At 39.3% G+C, this 17385-nt stretch overlaps 1 protein-coding gene across 2 annotated transcripts in view; it reads right to left on the bottom strand.

The window, feature by feature from the left end:
• Positions 1–1097: 1097 nt before the first annotated feature.
• LOC100875226 (octopamine receptor beta-2R) overlaps positions 1098–17385 on the bottom strand; it is an 86125-nt gene continuing 69837 nt past the window's right edge. Inside the window, exons 3-5 of one of the 2 annotated variants that reach the window (XM_076539940.1) lie at positions 5322–6569; positions 4206–4461; positions 1098–1204 (exon numbers count right to left, since the gene is read on the bottom strand). In XM_076539940.1, the coding sequence (XP_076396055.1) occupies positions 4215–4461; positions 5322–6307 (1233 nt within the window). In that variant the 5' untranslated portion in view covers positions 6308–6569 and the 3' untranslated portion in view covers positions 1098–1204; positions 4206–4214. The remainder of the gene's footprint in view (positions 1205–4205; positions 4462–5321; positions 6570–17385) is intronic. The other variant, XM_076539939.1, reaches the window with a different exon arrangement.

Below are 17385 nucleotides of genomic sequence, written 5' to 3'. Positions count from 1 at the left end.
AACAGCTACATTTTATCATTCATGTGTGGTCTGATGAGCACTGATTTTGCTTAACGAGACGATGCGAAATCAGCTCTTGTTGTCAGTAAACGTTTACATAGCGAACTTTTATCAAGTTATTTCACGTTGTGCACCGTGTTTGCACTGACAGATTGTTTGTTCTGTATGTTTATTGCTTTTTGGGGCTGTAAACGTTTACGTTCAATTTTGGATTATGTGGTTCATTATTTTACTGTGATGCACTGATTTGATGTTTCGATGCTGTTGGTTGGTTTGATGTCTGAGTATTTCTGGTTAGGTCGCTTTCAGTTAGTCTGGATACATCAGTTGTGGATGATACTTTCATTGCTGGTGTCCAAATATTGCTGTCAGTTTACTGTCTGAATATAACAATTTTCTGAGTATGTTTAGTAATTTGCTGATATTACTTTCAGTTAGCAGGACACAGTTATTTGAACTGGCGCCACTATGTGAAGCAAGTTTGGACCACGTTGAACTGCGTTGTCATAAGAGACCATCTGTACATCATGTCACTTATCTAAATCAGACATTGAAATATTTCGGGAAACCTCAACTGTACTTTGAGTAGTTTCAACACTACTCTAAATTTCAACCTTGACAAAGGTAGAAATCTCGACTGATGCTGTTGCGATCGTATACAAAACACCATCAGCCTCAATACTTTCGTTTGAGTATTAATCAACAACAATCTCTGACAGATGGTCCCGAACGACAATACATAAAACTCAAGATTTCACCTAGAAATGAATTTCATCTTCAAATGAATTTCACTCTGAAATGAATTTGACATTCAAATGACTTTGATCTTCAAATAAATTTCACCTTCAAATACCTTGAAAGTAATTTACATGAAAACGTTGTAAGTGGTAAGCACACGAGGCCGAAAAACGCGAGTACTCGAGTCCTTCTCATTTTGGCAAGATGGCGGAGGTGAACTACACGTTCTGTACGTATACAGTCGAGTTGTACGCGTCCATTTTGTTGCGTGCGTATATAGGCGACGGTACGGATGTGTTTAGGTGGGTGTACGTATTTATACGTGTCTTTTTCGCGGATGCGGTTTTTTTACGGTACAAAGACGAGACTCTCATCTCAGAGACTGCTACCAAACTCGCTCGATCTTCGTCGGTCGACGTGCTTCATGTACGTCTCCGAGTATATACTCTTAGTGCGGTCGTCGTACCTGCAAGCAGAAACACAGAATGGCACCAATACGTTTTGTTCAAACTGCTTTCATGCGGGCTGGGATTGAAATCGTTCGTCGCGGGGATTGTCGTTAATCTACGGGTAGTGATGGTTTCGAGTCGCGTTGTGTTCGAACAAATGACACTACAAGAAACTTGAGTTGCTTTAAGTTGAGTTACTTTATCAAGCACTTGAAATAAGCTGCGATTGTAATCCTTTGTCGTGAAGATTGTCGTTAATTTACAGGTAGTAATGGCTTCGAGTAGCGTCTTGTTCGAATAAATGACGCTACAAGAAACTTGAGTAGCTTTAAGCTTGAGTTACTTTATCAAGCACTTGAAATAAGCTGCGATTGTAATCCTTTGTCGCGGGGATTGTCGTTGATTTACAGGTAGTGATGGCTTCGAGTCGCGTCTTGTTCGAACAAATGACACTACAAGAAACTTGAGTTGCTTTAAGTTGAGTTACTTTATCAAGCACTTGAAATAAGCTGCGATTGTAATCCTTTGTCGCGAAGATTGTCGTTAATTTACAGGTAGTAATGGCTTCGAGTCGCGTCTTGTTCGAACAAATGACGCTACGAGAAACTTGAGCAGCTTTAAGCTTGAGTTACTTTATCAAACACTTGAAATTAGCTGCGATTGTAATCCTTTGTCGCGAAGATTATCGTTGATTTACAGGTAGTGATGGCTTCGAGTAGCGTCTTGTTCGAATAAATGACGCTACGAGAAACTTGAATAACTTTAAGTTGAGTTACTTTATCAAGCACTTGAAATAAGCTGCGATTGTAATCCTTTGTCGTGAAGATTGTCGTTAATTTACAGGTAGTGATGGCTTCGAGTAGCGTCTTGTTCGAACAAATGACGCTACGAGAAACTTGAGCAGCTTTAAGCTTGAGTTACTTTATCAAGCACTTGAAATAAGCTGCGATTGTAATCCTTTGTCGCGGGGATTGTCGTTAATCTACGGGTAGTGATGGCTTCGAGTCGCGTCGTGTTCGAACAAATGATGTTATGAGAAACTTGAGTAACTTTAAGCTTGAATAACTTTATCAAGCACTAGAAATAAGCTGAGCATAGTGAAAATTATAGTTGATCAATAAATGAAAAATATTAGACAGAAGTGAAAATGCAAGGCTCAACAAATTTTCTATACAATCTATAAAAATTAACTTGTCCTAAAATTTGTACACATATGAAGTTATAAAAGACTACAAAGTTTCAGGAAAATGACTTTCGCAGAGCTCTTAATCTCACAATTACACATCGCGAATTGCAAATGGCCGCAATATGTTATCGTTACGTGGTCGCAGCTTTCGGGTACTTTATTTTCATTACAGCACAAGTTAAACAAGCGGGAAAACGGACAGTAAAATACGCATCAACGATTTCTGTCGATTGGACATCTTCGTCCAAAATGGTTTTTGTTTAAACAAAAGATGCATCAGCAGCGTACTCGAATTACCGTCAAAACAACCCATCGGATTTCAGCGGATCAACTTTCTATCGAGGATACATTTTCATCAAGGTAAACACAGGGTGGTGGATGTATTTTAAGGATGGCTTTCGGTGTTTGCAATTTCCGCGTGAGATAGGGGGATAAGTTGGTCGTAAAATTTGACGAAAAATAAACTACAAGTTCGAACATCAAATGAAACTGAACTTTCGACCATTGATTTCCGCGAAATATTGCTGGGGGAAATAAATGAAAAATGCGGGATGAAAAATATTTTATAAATTTTGCTTTGAACGAACTTTCAGATGTTGACGAATCAGTAATTACGAGTCTCGTTTGCTGGACGTAAATAAAAATGGGACACGTGGCTCAAATTCCTATTTTGTTCGATCGAACGATACCCCTATTTCACGGCGTTTGCGTAAGAACAGCTTCGAAGAAGAAATTTGGTCATAGAGGATTACCTTGAAATATGTTAAATTTATTATTTTGAAATATTTGATTCAACACTTTAAACAAGATTATCAACCTAATAATTTATACCTGTCATTCTAACGACAGTATTTTTAAAGCTCGATAGCTTCAAAATTAAAGCCTGCTGACAGGAACATTAATTTCATTAATAAAACATATTTCAGAGTCGGTATTCTGTCCACGGTAAAAATAATCTTTAAAGAAGCTTTCAATCTTTAGTCTCTAAGGAGATTTTAAGACGTTTTTACGTTCACAGGTGACATGATTTTTCAACTAATTATTATTACAATATTAAAATAAAAAAAGGTATGTTTCGTATTTAGAGATTTTTTATTGTATAAATTATAATTATAACTTGAAACACAATGGTGCAAATAGGTTAGTCATATTTGAGTGTATTATTATCGATTAAATTAATAAATACAGTAAAAATTATATAGTGTTTGGTCTCGTTTTAATCGGAAAAATATAACAAATCTGTTGATACAAGTTTCATGACAAACAAATCAAGAATAAAAAAGTTTTGATATTTACATTGGTGTGTGGGGCGAAGATACCCGAAGACGGGTCACGTGACTCGGCGCGCGGACAAGATGGCGGCGCGAGTCGGACTTCCCCGCGCATTTTATTTTATATTGAGACTTATATTAATAAGTCTACGATGTGGTTGTTTATTATGAGTTTGAAATCAAAAGAGACTTCAAGATGTACTTATTATTTTAGTGTTGATCTATTTATTTGTATTTATTATCTATTTATTAATAGTGGAATAATAGTCTTATGTGAAGATTGTTTATGTAATATGAATGTAAGTAGCCTACTAACTTATGAGAAGACTGCTTATGTGAATGTGAGGCTAGTAGTCTATTAGTACTCTTATATAAAGACTACTTACGTAAATATAAAGCTAGTAGCCTACTACTCCTATATGAATGTAAGGCTATTAGCCTACTCATACGAAGACTACTAATGAATTACCGTGAACAGAGTACAAGATCCTTTTCTGTCCAATCAGGAAGGGAAACAAATATAGAAGGGCAAGAAAGAAAGCGATAGAACATAGTGCGTACCTCGATGTGTCAGACCAGATCGTACCTTAGGGACGGCCGACGGAAATCGAGCGCCTCGAGGTCGGACGGCTCTCGTCTGCAGAGCGAACAGAACGCGCACTGCAATGTGTTCTTAAAGGCTTCTCGGAAGTCACGGTTGAAGTACGCGTAGATCAGCGGATTCAGCGCAGAGTTCGTGTATCCGATCCAGAACAGTAACGCGATCACGATGTCGGGACACGGACAATCCTCGCCGCACAATGTCGTGATAACGTACCTACAGACAGAGATTTCGACTTACGACAATGTTCGAAATTTCGATCGACAAGTTTAACCCTTTGGACCAGGGAAACTTGCGGAGAACTCGGTGAAACACGGATGGGCAATTGTGCCCGGAGGGCAAGATAACTCGGCCCTTTGTCCAGGAAACAGTTGTGGACTTAAACTTCAGTATGTTACGTTCTTTCATGATTTTGTTTCAATTTTTCCTTGATAATTGCATTCAAATGCTTGAATATTTTGAACGGTTTTTAAAAGTTTGAATGACAGCTTTTTCGAAACAGGACAATGGAAATTGTTTCACACAAAATTATTCTCCACGGTCGTATTTACTTAATTGTGTTTTCTTATCCTAACGAGGGCAATTGAATCCATTAAACGAGCACGATGCCATGTGCGTCACCGGTCTCTTCAATTTCCATGTTACATTAAACCACTTGAAAGTTACAATTAGCAAACAAAAACGGAAAGGAAACCAGGACAACATGAATACTTCTTCTAATTCAATTTTGCCTTTGACATTAATTGCTCGAGATTTGCAAATCATGCTCAAGAAATTAAATAACAAAAAACAAGACCAAAGTCGTAAACAGTGTCTTCTACAGAGACTCCATGTACGTCTCACTAGAAGACTCTCGACACAGGGGACAGTTCTTTCTCTTACTGTTACCAGAAAATATTAAGAAATAAAAGAAGTGTCTTACCAGAATCGACAACCAGAACCCAAAACAGAATTAGAAAAATATAAGTTGAAATAAAAAGCACAAACCGGAGTACCAGAAAACAACTTGTTGACACATAATACACAGAGATCACATCCCTATCACATTCACACACGGTACCCAAGATGGAACGCACCATAAGAAAAATGGCAGCCAACAGATTATGAAGGTACCCATAATGATGCCTAACGTCCTAGCAGCCTTGTGCTCTCTCTTCATCTTCATGATATTCTTATCCTTGGTAGGTGTATGCAAATGATCAGTGTTGATCTCGTTGAGAGTTAAAGTCTTGGAGGATCCCGCGCTGTTGAGTTCCCCGTTGAGATTGTTGAGATCCTTGCTGGGCCTGTGGCTGAGCAGCATGACATTACCCATCCTGCTGTGCATCTGTTTCTCTTGTCTGTTGGCCTCTTTGAAGACCGCGAGATAGGTGAGCGTCATGATCGTGCAGGGTATCCAGAAGGAGATGCTGGAGGAGAATATCACGTACACCTTGTTCACCTTGAACTCGCAGCGCTCCGGATGCTTCTGCCGGTACTCGCTGTTCTCGGCGGTGGTGTACCAGCCCATGAATATGGGCATGAACGAGATGAACGCCGGCATGATCCAACAGGCGAGCAGCATGTAGGCGGCCAGCCTCTTGGTCATGATGATGGGGTACTTGAGCGGCTTCACGATCGCGTAGTAACGGTCGACCGAGATGAACATCAAGTGGAGTATGGAGCTGGTGCTGAAGTAGACGTCCAACGAGTTCCAGACGTCGCACATGAAGTAACCGAACAGCCATCTGCCCGTCATCTGCACGCTGGCGTTGAACGTCATGGCGAACATCGCCACGAGCATGTCGGCCAACGCTAAAGAGACCACGAAGTAGTTGGTGATGATGCGCAGCTTTCTGTGGCGCATCACGGACACCATCACCAGCAGGTTACCGAACACCGCCGTCACGATGATGGAGCCTAACAGACAGCCTTTGGCTATGGTGGTGGGCACCGACCACTTCTGTTCGTTCGAGTAACTGCTGTTTACGAACTGATTGTCCTCGGAGATGGCGTTGAACAGGGTAGTCACGTTCACCGAGGACACCTCGGTTGCCTCGGAACTAGTCACGATCGTCGTCATGCTCAGCAGCGTTGCACCTTGGCCTTGTTCCTCTTCTTCGACCGGAAGAGACCCGATCAGAGGCCTTAGGTCACGGACGTGCCAACCAGACGACGTACCAGGTTGGCCTTCATCTTCGCTACGGGATAAGGGCGACGCCTCTTGCCAAGTTTCTTGTCCCCTCGGACGATTGCCAGCTTTAGCGCTGATATAGACACTAGGGTACACCGGTTTACCTTGCGGTGTCGGCAGTTTTCCACTGTTACATGACTGCCTCAGTCACCTGCAAACAGAAATTCATCTGCTTACATTTTCACTATCGAACTTTGTTTTAAAACTGTCACAACTCTCTTTGACTAACGGAGTGTTTCGCGTGTCGAATTGCTTTGACCTTTCATTTTTTGGTTATCAGATCGCTTTGACTTTTGACATGTTTTTTATATTGCTTCTGGTATTTTTTACAGAGAGGAAATTTTAGGGGATCCCTGTAGAACACAGGTCGAGTTTCGTGAAAAATATTTATGTTCAGCAAAAATTATTTGTTGTGTGACTTCAGTTTGTTGTATTTTAATATTACGTGCGCCGAGCGTAAGCCGGGTCGCAGTCATCCCAGATATGGACGCAGGGTCAACATCCCTGACACGTCGTGTTTACCATGTATACTGGGAATTAGTAAGGTTATTTAGAGCTTACAATGCTAATAAAGGTTCTTGTGCATACATATTGGTAAAATTATTTAGAGCTCAAGGTTTATTCTAGTACATTCAGAGCTTGCGATAATAAAGGATCCTCAAATACACGTTAATAAAAATTATTTCAGTAGTTGCATATTTTAATAAGGACAAGGATGATGATGAGGATGTCCAGTAAGGATAAGTCGTTGCTATAAATTAATTATCAGTACAGTTAAAATATATGCAAGTGAGAGAAACAAATTGTTGTGGCGTTAGAAATGGTTTATATGAAGAACATAATCGAAAACTTGGTACGCCCCAAAAACAAACTTCAACCCCGTTCGTCCGAGCGAACTATACGTTCATCATCCGTTTCCAGTCCCCAGGGTGTCCAACTTCCTACGTCCCTCAATCCCTTCTTTGTGCGAGTTTCCCGATTGTCACCACTCGAAACGAGGACACGCCGGAAGAATGAGTAACCTTGAATGGAACCCTCTTTTTCTGCCGCGTCGTCTGTCTCTCCGGCTTCGTTGACCGTGTCGCGACAGGGCCGTGTCAAGTGCACTCCCCTTCCCGTCCCTGTAATTTATGATCCGCTATTTTTGCGGTACATTTGGGTCAATTATTCCGACGGCGAGCGACGTGAAACGCGATTCTGCCTTCGCGACTGTATGAAAAGGAAACAAAAAAAAAAAAAGAAAACGTCCCACGCTCGAATGCCCTCGAGAACGCCACTTTTATTTCTTCGCGAAATAGACAACTACTAAAAGGGACCAGGAATTCGCGTCTCGACGGCCAGCTTTGATTACTTCAGCCTGCACTCTCCTTTGTCCTTCGCCATTTTGTCTCGAGGCTCTCGCGCGCCCGCGTTCCTCGCGCGTTTCGCGAACGATCTTCTTCGGAGTTTCAGGGATGCCTTCGAGGATCCGTGGGAAGTGCCTTTGATTAATGACGGTTGGACGGTGGATCGATGGAGAAATGGCTGTTGTGATCTTTAGTTTGCGAGTGGTAACATCTGCTGGGGGATTTGTTGAGATTAGGTTTGTACTAATCGACGTTGTTAGCTATAGTAGGATACGACGAAGTTGAAGTTAAAGTTAATTTGAAGTTCAAGTTCTTTGACTATTGTATAAAATATATTGCTATTGGGCATTTTAGAGAGGTACTTTTTTGTTAACGAGTCTGAGTTGTAATAAATGTTATTTGAATTTTTAATACGCTTCAATTTCAAGTTTGAGTTCAATTATAATTTATATGGTCCAGTTTAATATTGTAGCCATGAATGGCTAGTTCTAACACAGCTGTTAAATTAGACGGCAATCGTATTTAATTGTAAGCTACCAATTTTTCAAGAAAATTTAAATTTAAGTCTATCTCATGACGCACTAATAATTCAAGTATGACGCACTTTCTATTGAAGTATGACGCACCTGATAAATTATACGGCAATCATATTTGACTTCATACTACTAATTTTCTTTTTTAAAAAAATTTAAATTTAAGTCTGACTCGTGACGCACTCATAGTTCAAGTATGACGCACTTGAGAAATTAGAGAGTGAACATGTTTGACTTCATGCTACTAATTTTTTTTTAAGGAAATTTAAATTTAAGTCTGACACGTGACGCACTCATAATTCAAGCATGACGCACTTTCTACTGAAGTATGACGCACCTGATAAATTATACGACAATCATATTTGACTGCAAGCTACTAATATTTTAAGAAAATTTAAATTTAAGTCTGAGTCGTGACGCACTCATAATTCAAGCATGACGCACTTTCGATTCAAGTATGACGTATCTGATATATTATACGACAATCATATTTGACTGCAAGCTACTAATTTTTTAAGAAAATTTAAATTTAAGTCTGAGTCGTGACGCACTTACAGTTCAAGCACGACGCACCTAATAAATTATACAACAATCACATTTGACTTCATCCACCAGGTGTACCACCTAATAATTCTTAACATTCAAATTTGAGAAAAAATACTTTACTCAAAGTACCATCGCTAGCTATACATTTTTGACTCGTGACGCACCACAGTTCAAATATGACGCACCCGATAAATAAATTATACGGCAATCACATTTGACTTCATGCTACTAATTTTTTTTTAAGAAAACAATTTGAATTTCCGGGGAAAAATGCTTTATTCAAAGTACCATCGCTAGACATTCATATCTGCCCTTCAAATTGTGCCCTCCCAAAAAATTCTTCACGTTTCGAGAGAAACCAGCCATCCGCCATTTTTCGACATCTTAACTGTTGAAGTGTTCCTGGAAACGTGAGCCATTGATGAAAACAAGTGGTACGAAAGAGCCAAGTCTGGTGAGTATGGCGGGTGGGGCAAGAGTCCAACCAAGTGCAGAAATTGTGCCTTTAACCGTTTTCTGTGCGTGATGCGGCGTTGTCTTGCAAAATCACTTTTCCGTGTCTTCTAGCCCAATCTGGACGCTTTTCGATCTGTGCGTGGTTCAAACTGATTTTTCGTTGACGGCAGCGATCGGTATTAACTGCTTTCGCGTGGTTTCATGATACGTGACAGCTTGATCCAAATGCATAGTTGTCTTCCTTCCGAAGTGATTGTTGCGGTCGATGGTTGTGTCAACCCATCACTTTTTGCGTTTGGGTATCAAAGTAGAACGAAGACACGTGTATTACGTTAGGTCATCGTTTTCCACAAGACGACACTCGTTTTTCTTTTGAGTGAGATTACAACTGCTCATTAGAGGACATACCACAAAAATATGAAGCTAACTCAATCCAGCGTAACAATTAAGAATTGCTTCGATACACCTGGTAAATCAAAACAGGATTTCAAAAATTTTCAATCAACTCCCGACCACTGTTCGAGTAGCCCTCAAAATGTCTAATTATTCTGCATCCGTAAATAGCCGAGTGAAAAGCACCAAATCGATCCCCCCATCCAAAGTTCATCAAACAAACATCAATCAATCAAACCGTCAAACTTAATCGAGCACTTGCACGAAGAAGACAGTTATCGCTCGTGTATAGATACATCAAAAACAGGGTCAGAAGCGAATGGAACTGCCATCATTTTGAAACAGCAATTGGCGCAAATATCTCGACAGAGTCGAGCAATTTTACCGAGTGAGATGAAATCGAGCAAGGAAACGCGTCCAAAGTTTTACTGTAACGTTTCCCCAATTGATTCCCCATCGGTCTCGGTTGTCGACCGATAAACCGTTAACGCGATCGAACCAGCAGAAAGAGGATCCCGGCCGAAAAAATTTGATAATGTCACCTGGCTGGAAAGGCCGCGATCGTTTCCAATTTACCTTCCGGTTGAAACACGATTCATCGGGGCAAATTTCGCGCCGCAGTGTCCGAAACGCGTGATCCGCTTGCTCTATTTCACGGGGCGTAGAACTCGATTTTCTGAAAGCGTATCCAATCGCGTCGGATCTCGACAAAATCCAATTTACTTCTCGCCTGGAGAAACAATCGACCCGCGTACCGGATCGCGCGGATCTTACCAGAGGATTTTTATTAGCCGTTACCGCACCTAACATAACACGTTTGACCAAAGGATACACTCTTTTTTTAACGAAATATGCAAAATTTAAATAGAATCTTTATTTCCACGAACAAGGGGAGTAAATATCTTGCATTCTTTATAATTAATTTTGTGGTGTATTGATCGATGACGCATCAGGTGTGTCAAGGTTTAATGGACCATTTTATAATTGTCACAAGATAAAATGGTAGAGTATAATTCTATCACTAGCAGAATCATTAATAAATATTCTTTCACCTTTTTTAAGGTCGATAAGGTACGCACATTAAAGTGAGCTGCCTATTAAACCGTTATAATTATTCGCTGCAAACTGACCTTTAGGGAGAGTAGGCGGAACAATTTATAATTATTTTAATACGTCATAAAATCGAATGCAGGGTCTGTGAAGTGAAATTTCTACTTTATTTTCAATTTGAAAGTAAATGTGCATTTAACTCCTAGTTAAATTTTAACCGCCATAATTTGCATTACAATCATTATTATAATTTTGCATTATTAAATTATGAAGATTATTATCAAAATGTACATTATTCAATTACAAAATTTATTATGAAAATTTACAATATTAAATTAGAATAATTATTAAATTAGAATCATCGCACTATTAAATTAGAATCATCATATCTCACCAACAAAATAAAATTTTCTTAATAAAAAATTGTTTCGAAATTTTTATAAAAATGCCTCAAAATGGAAAATAAACTCCGAGCTCTTTTTTCACATTTCACAACAGGAATTTTCTTGTCTCATCAAACTCTGAAAGTATTCCTTAAAAGAATTTCTGCGATGACAAACTTTTGTGGCACCAAAATTCGCCCGCTCAATTATGGAAAATTGTTATTTGAATTTTAAGTACCTTCCAAGTTCTACGCAACGAGTTTCCTATACCTTCATCGAAGTTTGCAGAAACTCGGTTTCCGTGTGTGCGATTCGCGTTCTTGTGTACACACGCGAAGTTTCCGCCACGTAAATTCGGAGTTCGTTATGTTTGTATGCTGCTAAACACACCCACCTGAAGACTATTCCCATAAACCTTAATTTTATCGGTTGCAACTTCGGAACTCGACGAAAAGCAGAAACGGAAGAAGGGAAAAATTCTGAAGATTGAAGTACAATTTCTTGTCAAAAGAACCAAACAGAATTCCGTAAAGAACATAACTTTGTATCGAAAGAATGGGTATATCGAAAGAAATATCTTACTCGAATAAAATTTCTTATTAAAAGAATGAAATATAATTTTGTATCAAGAGACTGTAATTCGGAACAAATAAACTCTGTCATCCTCCAAATTTTATTTTATTACAAGAATGTGGCTCTCTCAAGAATGTGAAATCCTCTTAAATAATGTTGCATTCTTATAACATTTCATTCTGAATTTAGAGGTCAGTTTAAAAACAATGTCTTCATCAAATTTCAAGCTGCAGATGCGCCACGTGCTACCTTGAGCTCACCTTGCACTTTTGTCACCGAACGTCCCTGTATTCAAAAGCCGTTAGACAAATACGTCTCTCGAAAAAGGTGACTGGCAAGCAGCCATCTCATATCCAGAAGACCGATCAAGAATTTATGTAATCTTTAAGCCGAAGATTGATGCACCACGAGCGGTATTTCGCGATACCTTTCCGCCATCAAATCCTGACAGATCCCGCATGTTTCGTAATCAGTCATTCGATACCCAACAACCTGATACAGTAATATCTTAACGTTGCTCCAAGTGTTACACACCACTCGAACATAGGAGTATTATGTCACCGTTTATCCGTTAAATATGCCGGTACACCGTTCGCAAATGAAACGTAATTTGTCAACGTAACAGATACACGCTCCGGGACATTTCTCGCTCTGAATTACGCGTGATAAATAAGCTCCACGCGTTTGCACCCCCGCATCACGTTAAAAAGTCATTTTTCTTCGTTGGTATTTTTCATAGAATTAGGTTTATTTGACAAGATGATAAGCTGTTGAACTTGTCACTTTGATGAGAAGGAGTGGATATTGACTTCATTCAATTCGTTGTTACTGATTGAGATTCTTTTTTTCTATATGACTGGTCGTGTTTTAGCACTTGGGTTATTATAGGTGGTATGATCAGGTTACTGTGTTGTAAGTGTGTTAGGACGGTTTCTTAGAATGCCTATTATAGCAAGAGAGGTACATCTCATTAGGCCTAAGTTCTAGGTCTAAGTAGTAGGTCTAAGTAGTGGCAGTAAATATTAACTCTAAGTCCAAGGTTTAAACTACTAGATTTAAGTGCAAGATTTAAGTATAAGGTTTAAACTACCAGGTCTAAGTGCAAGATTTGAGTGCAACGTTTAAATTACTAACCAGATCTAAGTGCAAGGTCTAAGTGCATGATTTAAACTACTAGGTCTAAGTACCAGATCTATGTGCAAGGTCTAAGTGCAAGGTTTAAACTACTAGGCCTAAGTACTAGGTCAAAGTAGTTGGACTAAATATTAACTTTAAGTGCAAGGTTTAAGCTATTAGGTCTAAGTACAAGATCTAAGTGCAAGGTCTAAGTGCAAGGTCTAAGTGCAAGGTCTAAGTGTAAGGTCTAAGTGTAAGGTCTAAGTGCAAGGTTTAAGTGCAAGGTTTAAATGCAAGGTTTAAATGCAAGGTTAAAATACAAGGTCTAAATGCAATGTTAAAGTGCAAGGTTTAAGTGCAATGTTAAAGTGCAAAGTTTAAATGCAAGGTTAAAATACAAGGTCTAAATGCAATGTTAAAGTGCAAGGTTTAAGTGCAAGGTTTAAGTGCAAGGTTTAAGTGCAAGGTCTAAGTGCAAGGTTTAAGTGCAAGCCCTAAGTGCAAGGTCTAGGTGCAAGGTCTAAGTGCAAGGTTTAAGTGTATGGTCTAAGTGCAAGGTCTAAGTGCATGGTCTAAATGCAAGGTTTAATTCCAATGTCTAAGTGCAAGGTTTAAGTGCAAGGTCTAAGTGCAAGGTTTAAGTGCAAGGTCTAAGTGCAAGGTCTAACTACCAGGTCCAACTACCAGGTCCAACTACTAGGTCAAACTACCAGGTCCAACTACTAAGTCCACCTACCAGGTCTACCTACTAGGTCCAAGTACATTCACACAGAGAGACAATGTTAGGTCTTAGAATGCATATTGCAACGAGAGGATTAGACCCCGGTACAAGTTTCCAGCGATACAATAGTATAAAGGTTTTTCGTTCCTTCATTTGTAGTTTCAAATCAATTCCCCGCAGCAGCAACAAGACCCAAGGAGTCACATTCTAGCGAGTATTTTTTTATTGTCAGTCACATCTGGTGAACCCTTAACCTTAGCAGTAGAGTCTTTTGTTTGTGAACTATTCGTGTCGAGGTATCGCTTTTATTACTTGCTTAGGTCACTTTGGGTAAAGACTTCATACGTCACTTGCATTTTCATCTCCAGCCGAATTTTGGCTGAACCGATAGAGAATTGGAAACTGTTGCCCCTTGGCTGTGTCGCAAAAATTGTATTGAGCTTTTGCGAAACGTAACATCGGAGACACTCGAATCAACATAGCACTCTAGTCCGAAGTGAAATTCATTCTTCCACTTATGGTGAACCTACGTTCACGCCTTCATTTTTCTTCTCGCTAGACACAAAAGAAATCCTTTACGGAAATATAAGAAACGAGAATCATTGGTTCAATCTGTGCCGTTAAATCATTTACAAGATCTCGAATAACCGAGATGAATCATAAAAAACGTATAATCGTCAATTACAGGCGCGTTCAATCCCTTTCCCCGGAAGGCTGGCGCAATATTTCCCTGAAGTTTCCGTGGAAACTCGAGACGAACGGAGGAAAATCAACAGGCTCGCATGTCGGGAAACCATAAACCCTCGTTTCATATTAAACCCAGTGGCTTTCTCGTCGTCGTGATCAAAAGAGCGTAGCAAAAAAGAAATGGTTCGAAAGGAGGCCAATAAATCCTGTCATATTTCAAACTGTACCGACAGAGATAATACGAAACTTCGTTATCTCTTTGGCCGCGAATTTCGACAAAAGAATTTTCTGCTCGATTTTCTCTGCAGCGTCGATACAGTCGAACGAAAAAGAGAGGATTCGACTTGAAAATTTCATTGAATTTCATCCATAATTCATGTTACGCTTCGTTCTATCGGAACTTAGGTAAAAAACCTCTGTGCTCCTGGAATTTTATAGGTTCGTACGTTGTTTCTTGCTGAAATGTGTTCTCAGGTGTTCGTGGTTGAAATAATACATCGATGAGTTAATTTTAGGAAATGCACCGAGTGCAAATAGGAATTTGAAATTATACAGTGGGAATTTCAGAAGTTGGAATATTGCAAGATTGGGAGTTTGAGCTCCAGGGATTTGAGATAAATAGAGATTTAAACATCCAAAGATTTAGGATGTTTAAAGACTTGGGCTACATGGGGATTTGGACTTCAAAGATTTAGAATACAGGGATTTGAAACCTAAAAACTTGCTACCCTCCATATTTAATAACTCAGTAACATAAAACCTTTGAAGCATACTTTATCCAAAGACCTTATCGTGGCATACACAGGTAATTACACGATTTTGGTTAACAAGTTCGTTAAACGTGGAATCTTGTACGTGTCATGAAAAACTGTAGATACAACCCAGGAAAGCTGTTCCGCATCGCGATAAACAGCCACGGAATATAAATTTTCGAGCGCGTTATCTGTCGAGAAGCATCGACGACATTTTTCACGGGGGATCACCGCCTGTTGGATCATGCACCATTTTTCAGAGGGGTAGATACGCAAATCTGAAATTCGCTACGCAGCTCACGTCGCGGCTTGGGAACCGGTCCTGCTCGAACGAACGACGGTATGCTGACTCATACGGCAATAAGGATTTTTTCGAATGCTTTGACGCTTCGTGGGAATCCTATTTCTTCCATTTTTGATGCGTAAAAGGAATGAAAATGGAAGTCGAATACCTGCCTTGGGGAGAGCCATGGGTATTTGCTGATAAATATTTGGAATTGGTTGTCGAGAGTCATCGTATTTGCTTGTTGCATATTGAATGCCCTATTTCGATGTATCAAAAATTTCACGTAACTTCGTGGCGAAGTAGCTATATTGAAATCACGCCGGTTCTTTTGGAATATTCAATTTTTGTTAAACGAACTTTCAATTACTATATTCTTCTGAATTTCTAGCTAAAAGATTTTAGGTGACAGTTGACTTCTAACTGAGATTTTATTTCTACTAATACAAGTCTTAATATAAGCGAAAACGTGCGAAATACGAACAGGAAAGCAGTGCCGCGCCGCCATGTTGGCTCGCCGGTGTCACGTGACCCTTCGGACCCATCAGATAAACCGCGAATGTAAAACTTTTTTATTTTTGACTCATTTGTCATGAAACTTTTACCAATAGATTTGTGATATTTTTCCGAGTAAAACGAGACCAAACACTACATAATTCGGACTATATTTCCTGGCTTAATTGACGATAATAAATTTCGAAGGCAGAGAAATACGAGTAAAAAAGAGACAGTCGACAAATATAAAACTAAGCTTTGTAATATAAAAAAGTGTTATAATAACATAGAAATATATAAAAGTACCCTAAATTCAGTTTTAAAAATTGAGCTCGTTTAAGATAAAAATCGAAATTAGCGAAGATACAAAAGCGTGGAGCTCATAGACGATCGGAAATGCGAGAAATTCTCATTAAACCACGAGGCGATGAAGCACGAGGTCGCGTCGTCATTGATCTTGCGAATTCCGCGAGGTTTCTGTCCTTGGTCGGCTTCGTCGTCGAGAATTCTACTTATATTCCGGACGCTCGAGAGCAAGGAATAAAAAAAGAGCCATTTACATGACGACGACCAAGAACTTACGTGATTCCTTGCGGCAGAATTTTTGAAGGAGGAATTTTATTTCGTCGCAAATGGAAAAACGGATTTTCTCTTCTGGTTGAGAAGTTCTTCCTTCGAGCTTTGTTTAAACGCAGGAAATTCTTTGTATTCGGATCATTTTTATCTTAGTACCTTTTGTTCGTAGATATTTAATGTCTGATACAAGAGATTCGAGGATTTGCGGAATTTTTTATAGCGTGCTTAAGAACCGTTAAATAATTTCAGTCATTTTTACTGAATCTTTTAATTTTAAGTTCTTGAATTTTTCAATGTTATGAATTTTATTGTAAAATTTGTATAAAAGATAAGGTTAAATGAAGAACCACGTGCAAATAGCGAATAAATCACTGTAGTCTGTATAAACGTTAATCTCGAATAAAACCTCATAAAACAGCTCCACCATTTCTGTTTCATCGCAATATCGATCCACGTTCGATAAACGAGACCTCGATCGATCACGTAGGTATTCAAGCAATTCACATGATTATTAAGTGAAATCGCCAGCGGGTATCGTCAATTTGACTCGTCAATAATCCCCACGATCAATTTGTTTCGCAGTGTGCCACTGATTCATTAATAAATCGACCATTCGAGCCAAGTAAACGTAAACGATCTCGAATCGTTATTCAAACAACCATCGCTATCGGAATCCTATAATTTCTCGCCCGTGTATCCGGCTCGTTCGAACGAAAAGATAAATGTTCAACCATACGACTCCTCCGAGATCGATTATCCACCATGGGGTTGTATCAACGCGTTTCATAGACTTTGATTGATTAGAAATAAATACCGATAGCGTACACGCTTTCCACATTTTTCCTGTTACGTTTTCAAGGTCACTTGAGGGAAAACAGTTTCCAATTTTCTTGCACTTAAACCTTGCACTTAAACCTTGCACTTAAACCTTGCACTTAGACCATACACTTAAACCTTGCACTTAGACCTTGCACTTAGACCTTGCACTTAAATCTTGCACTTAAACCTTGCACTTAAACCTTGCACTTAAACCTTGCACTTAAACCTTGCACTTAGA

Source organism: Megachile rotundata, chromosome 15 (genome assembly GCF_050947335.1).
Source record: "Megachile rotundata isolate GNS110a chromosome 15, iyMegRotu1, whole genome shotgun sequence".
Lineage (NCBI taxonomy): Eukaryota > Metazoa > Arthropoda > Insecta > Hymenoptera > Megachilidae > Megachile > Megachile rotundata.
This window is presented reverse-complemented; position numbering and strand designations above follow the sequence as displayed.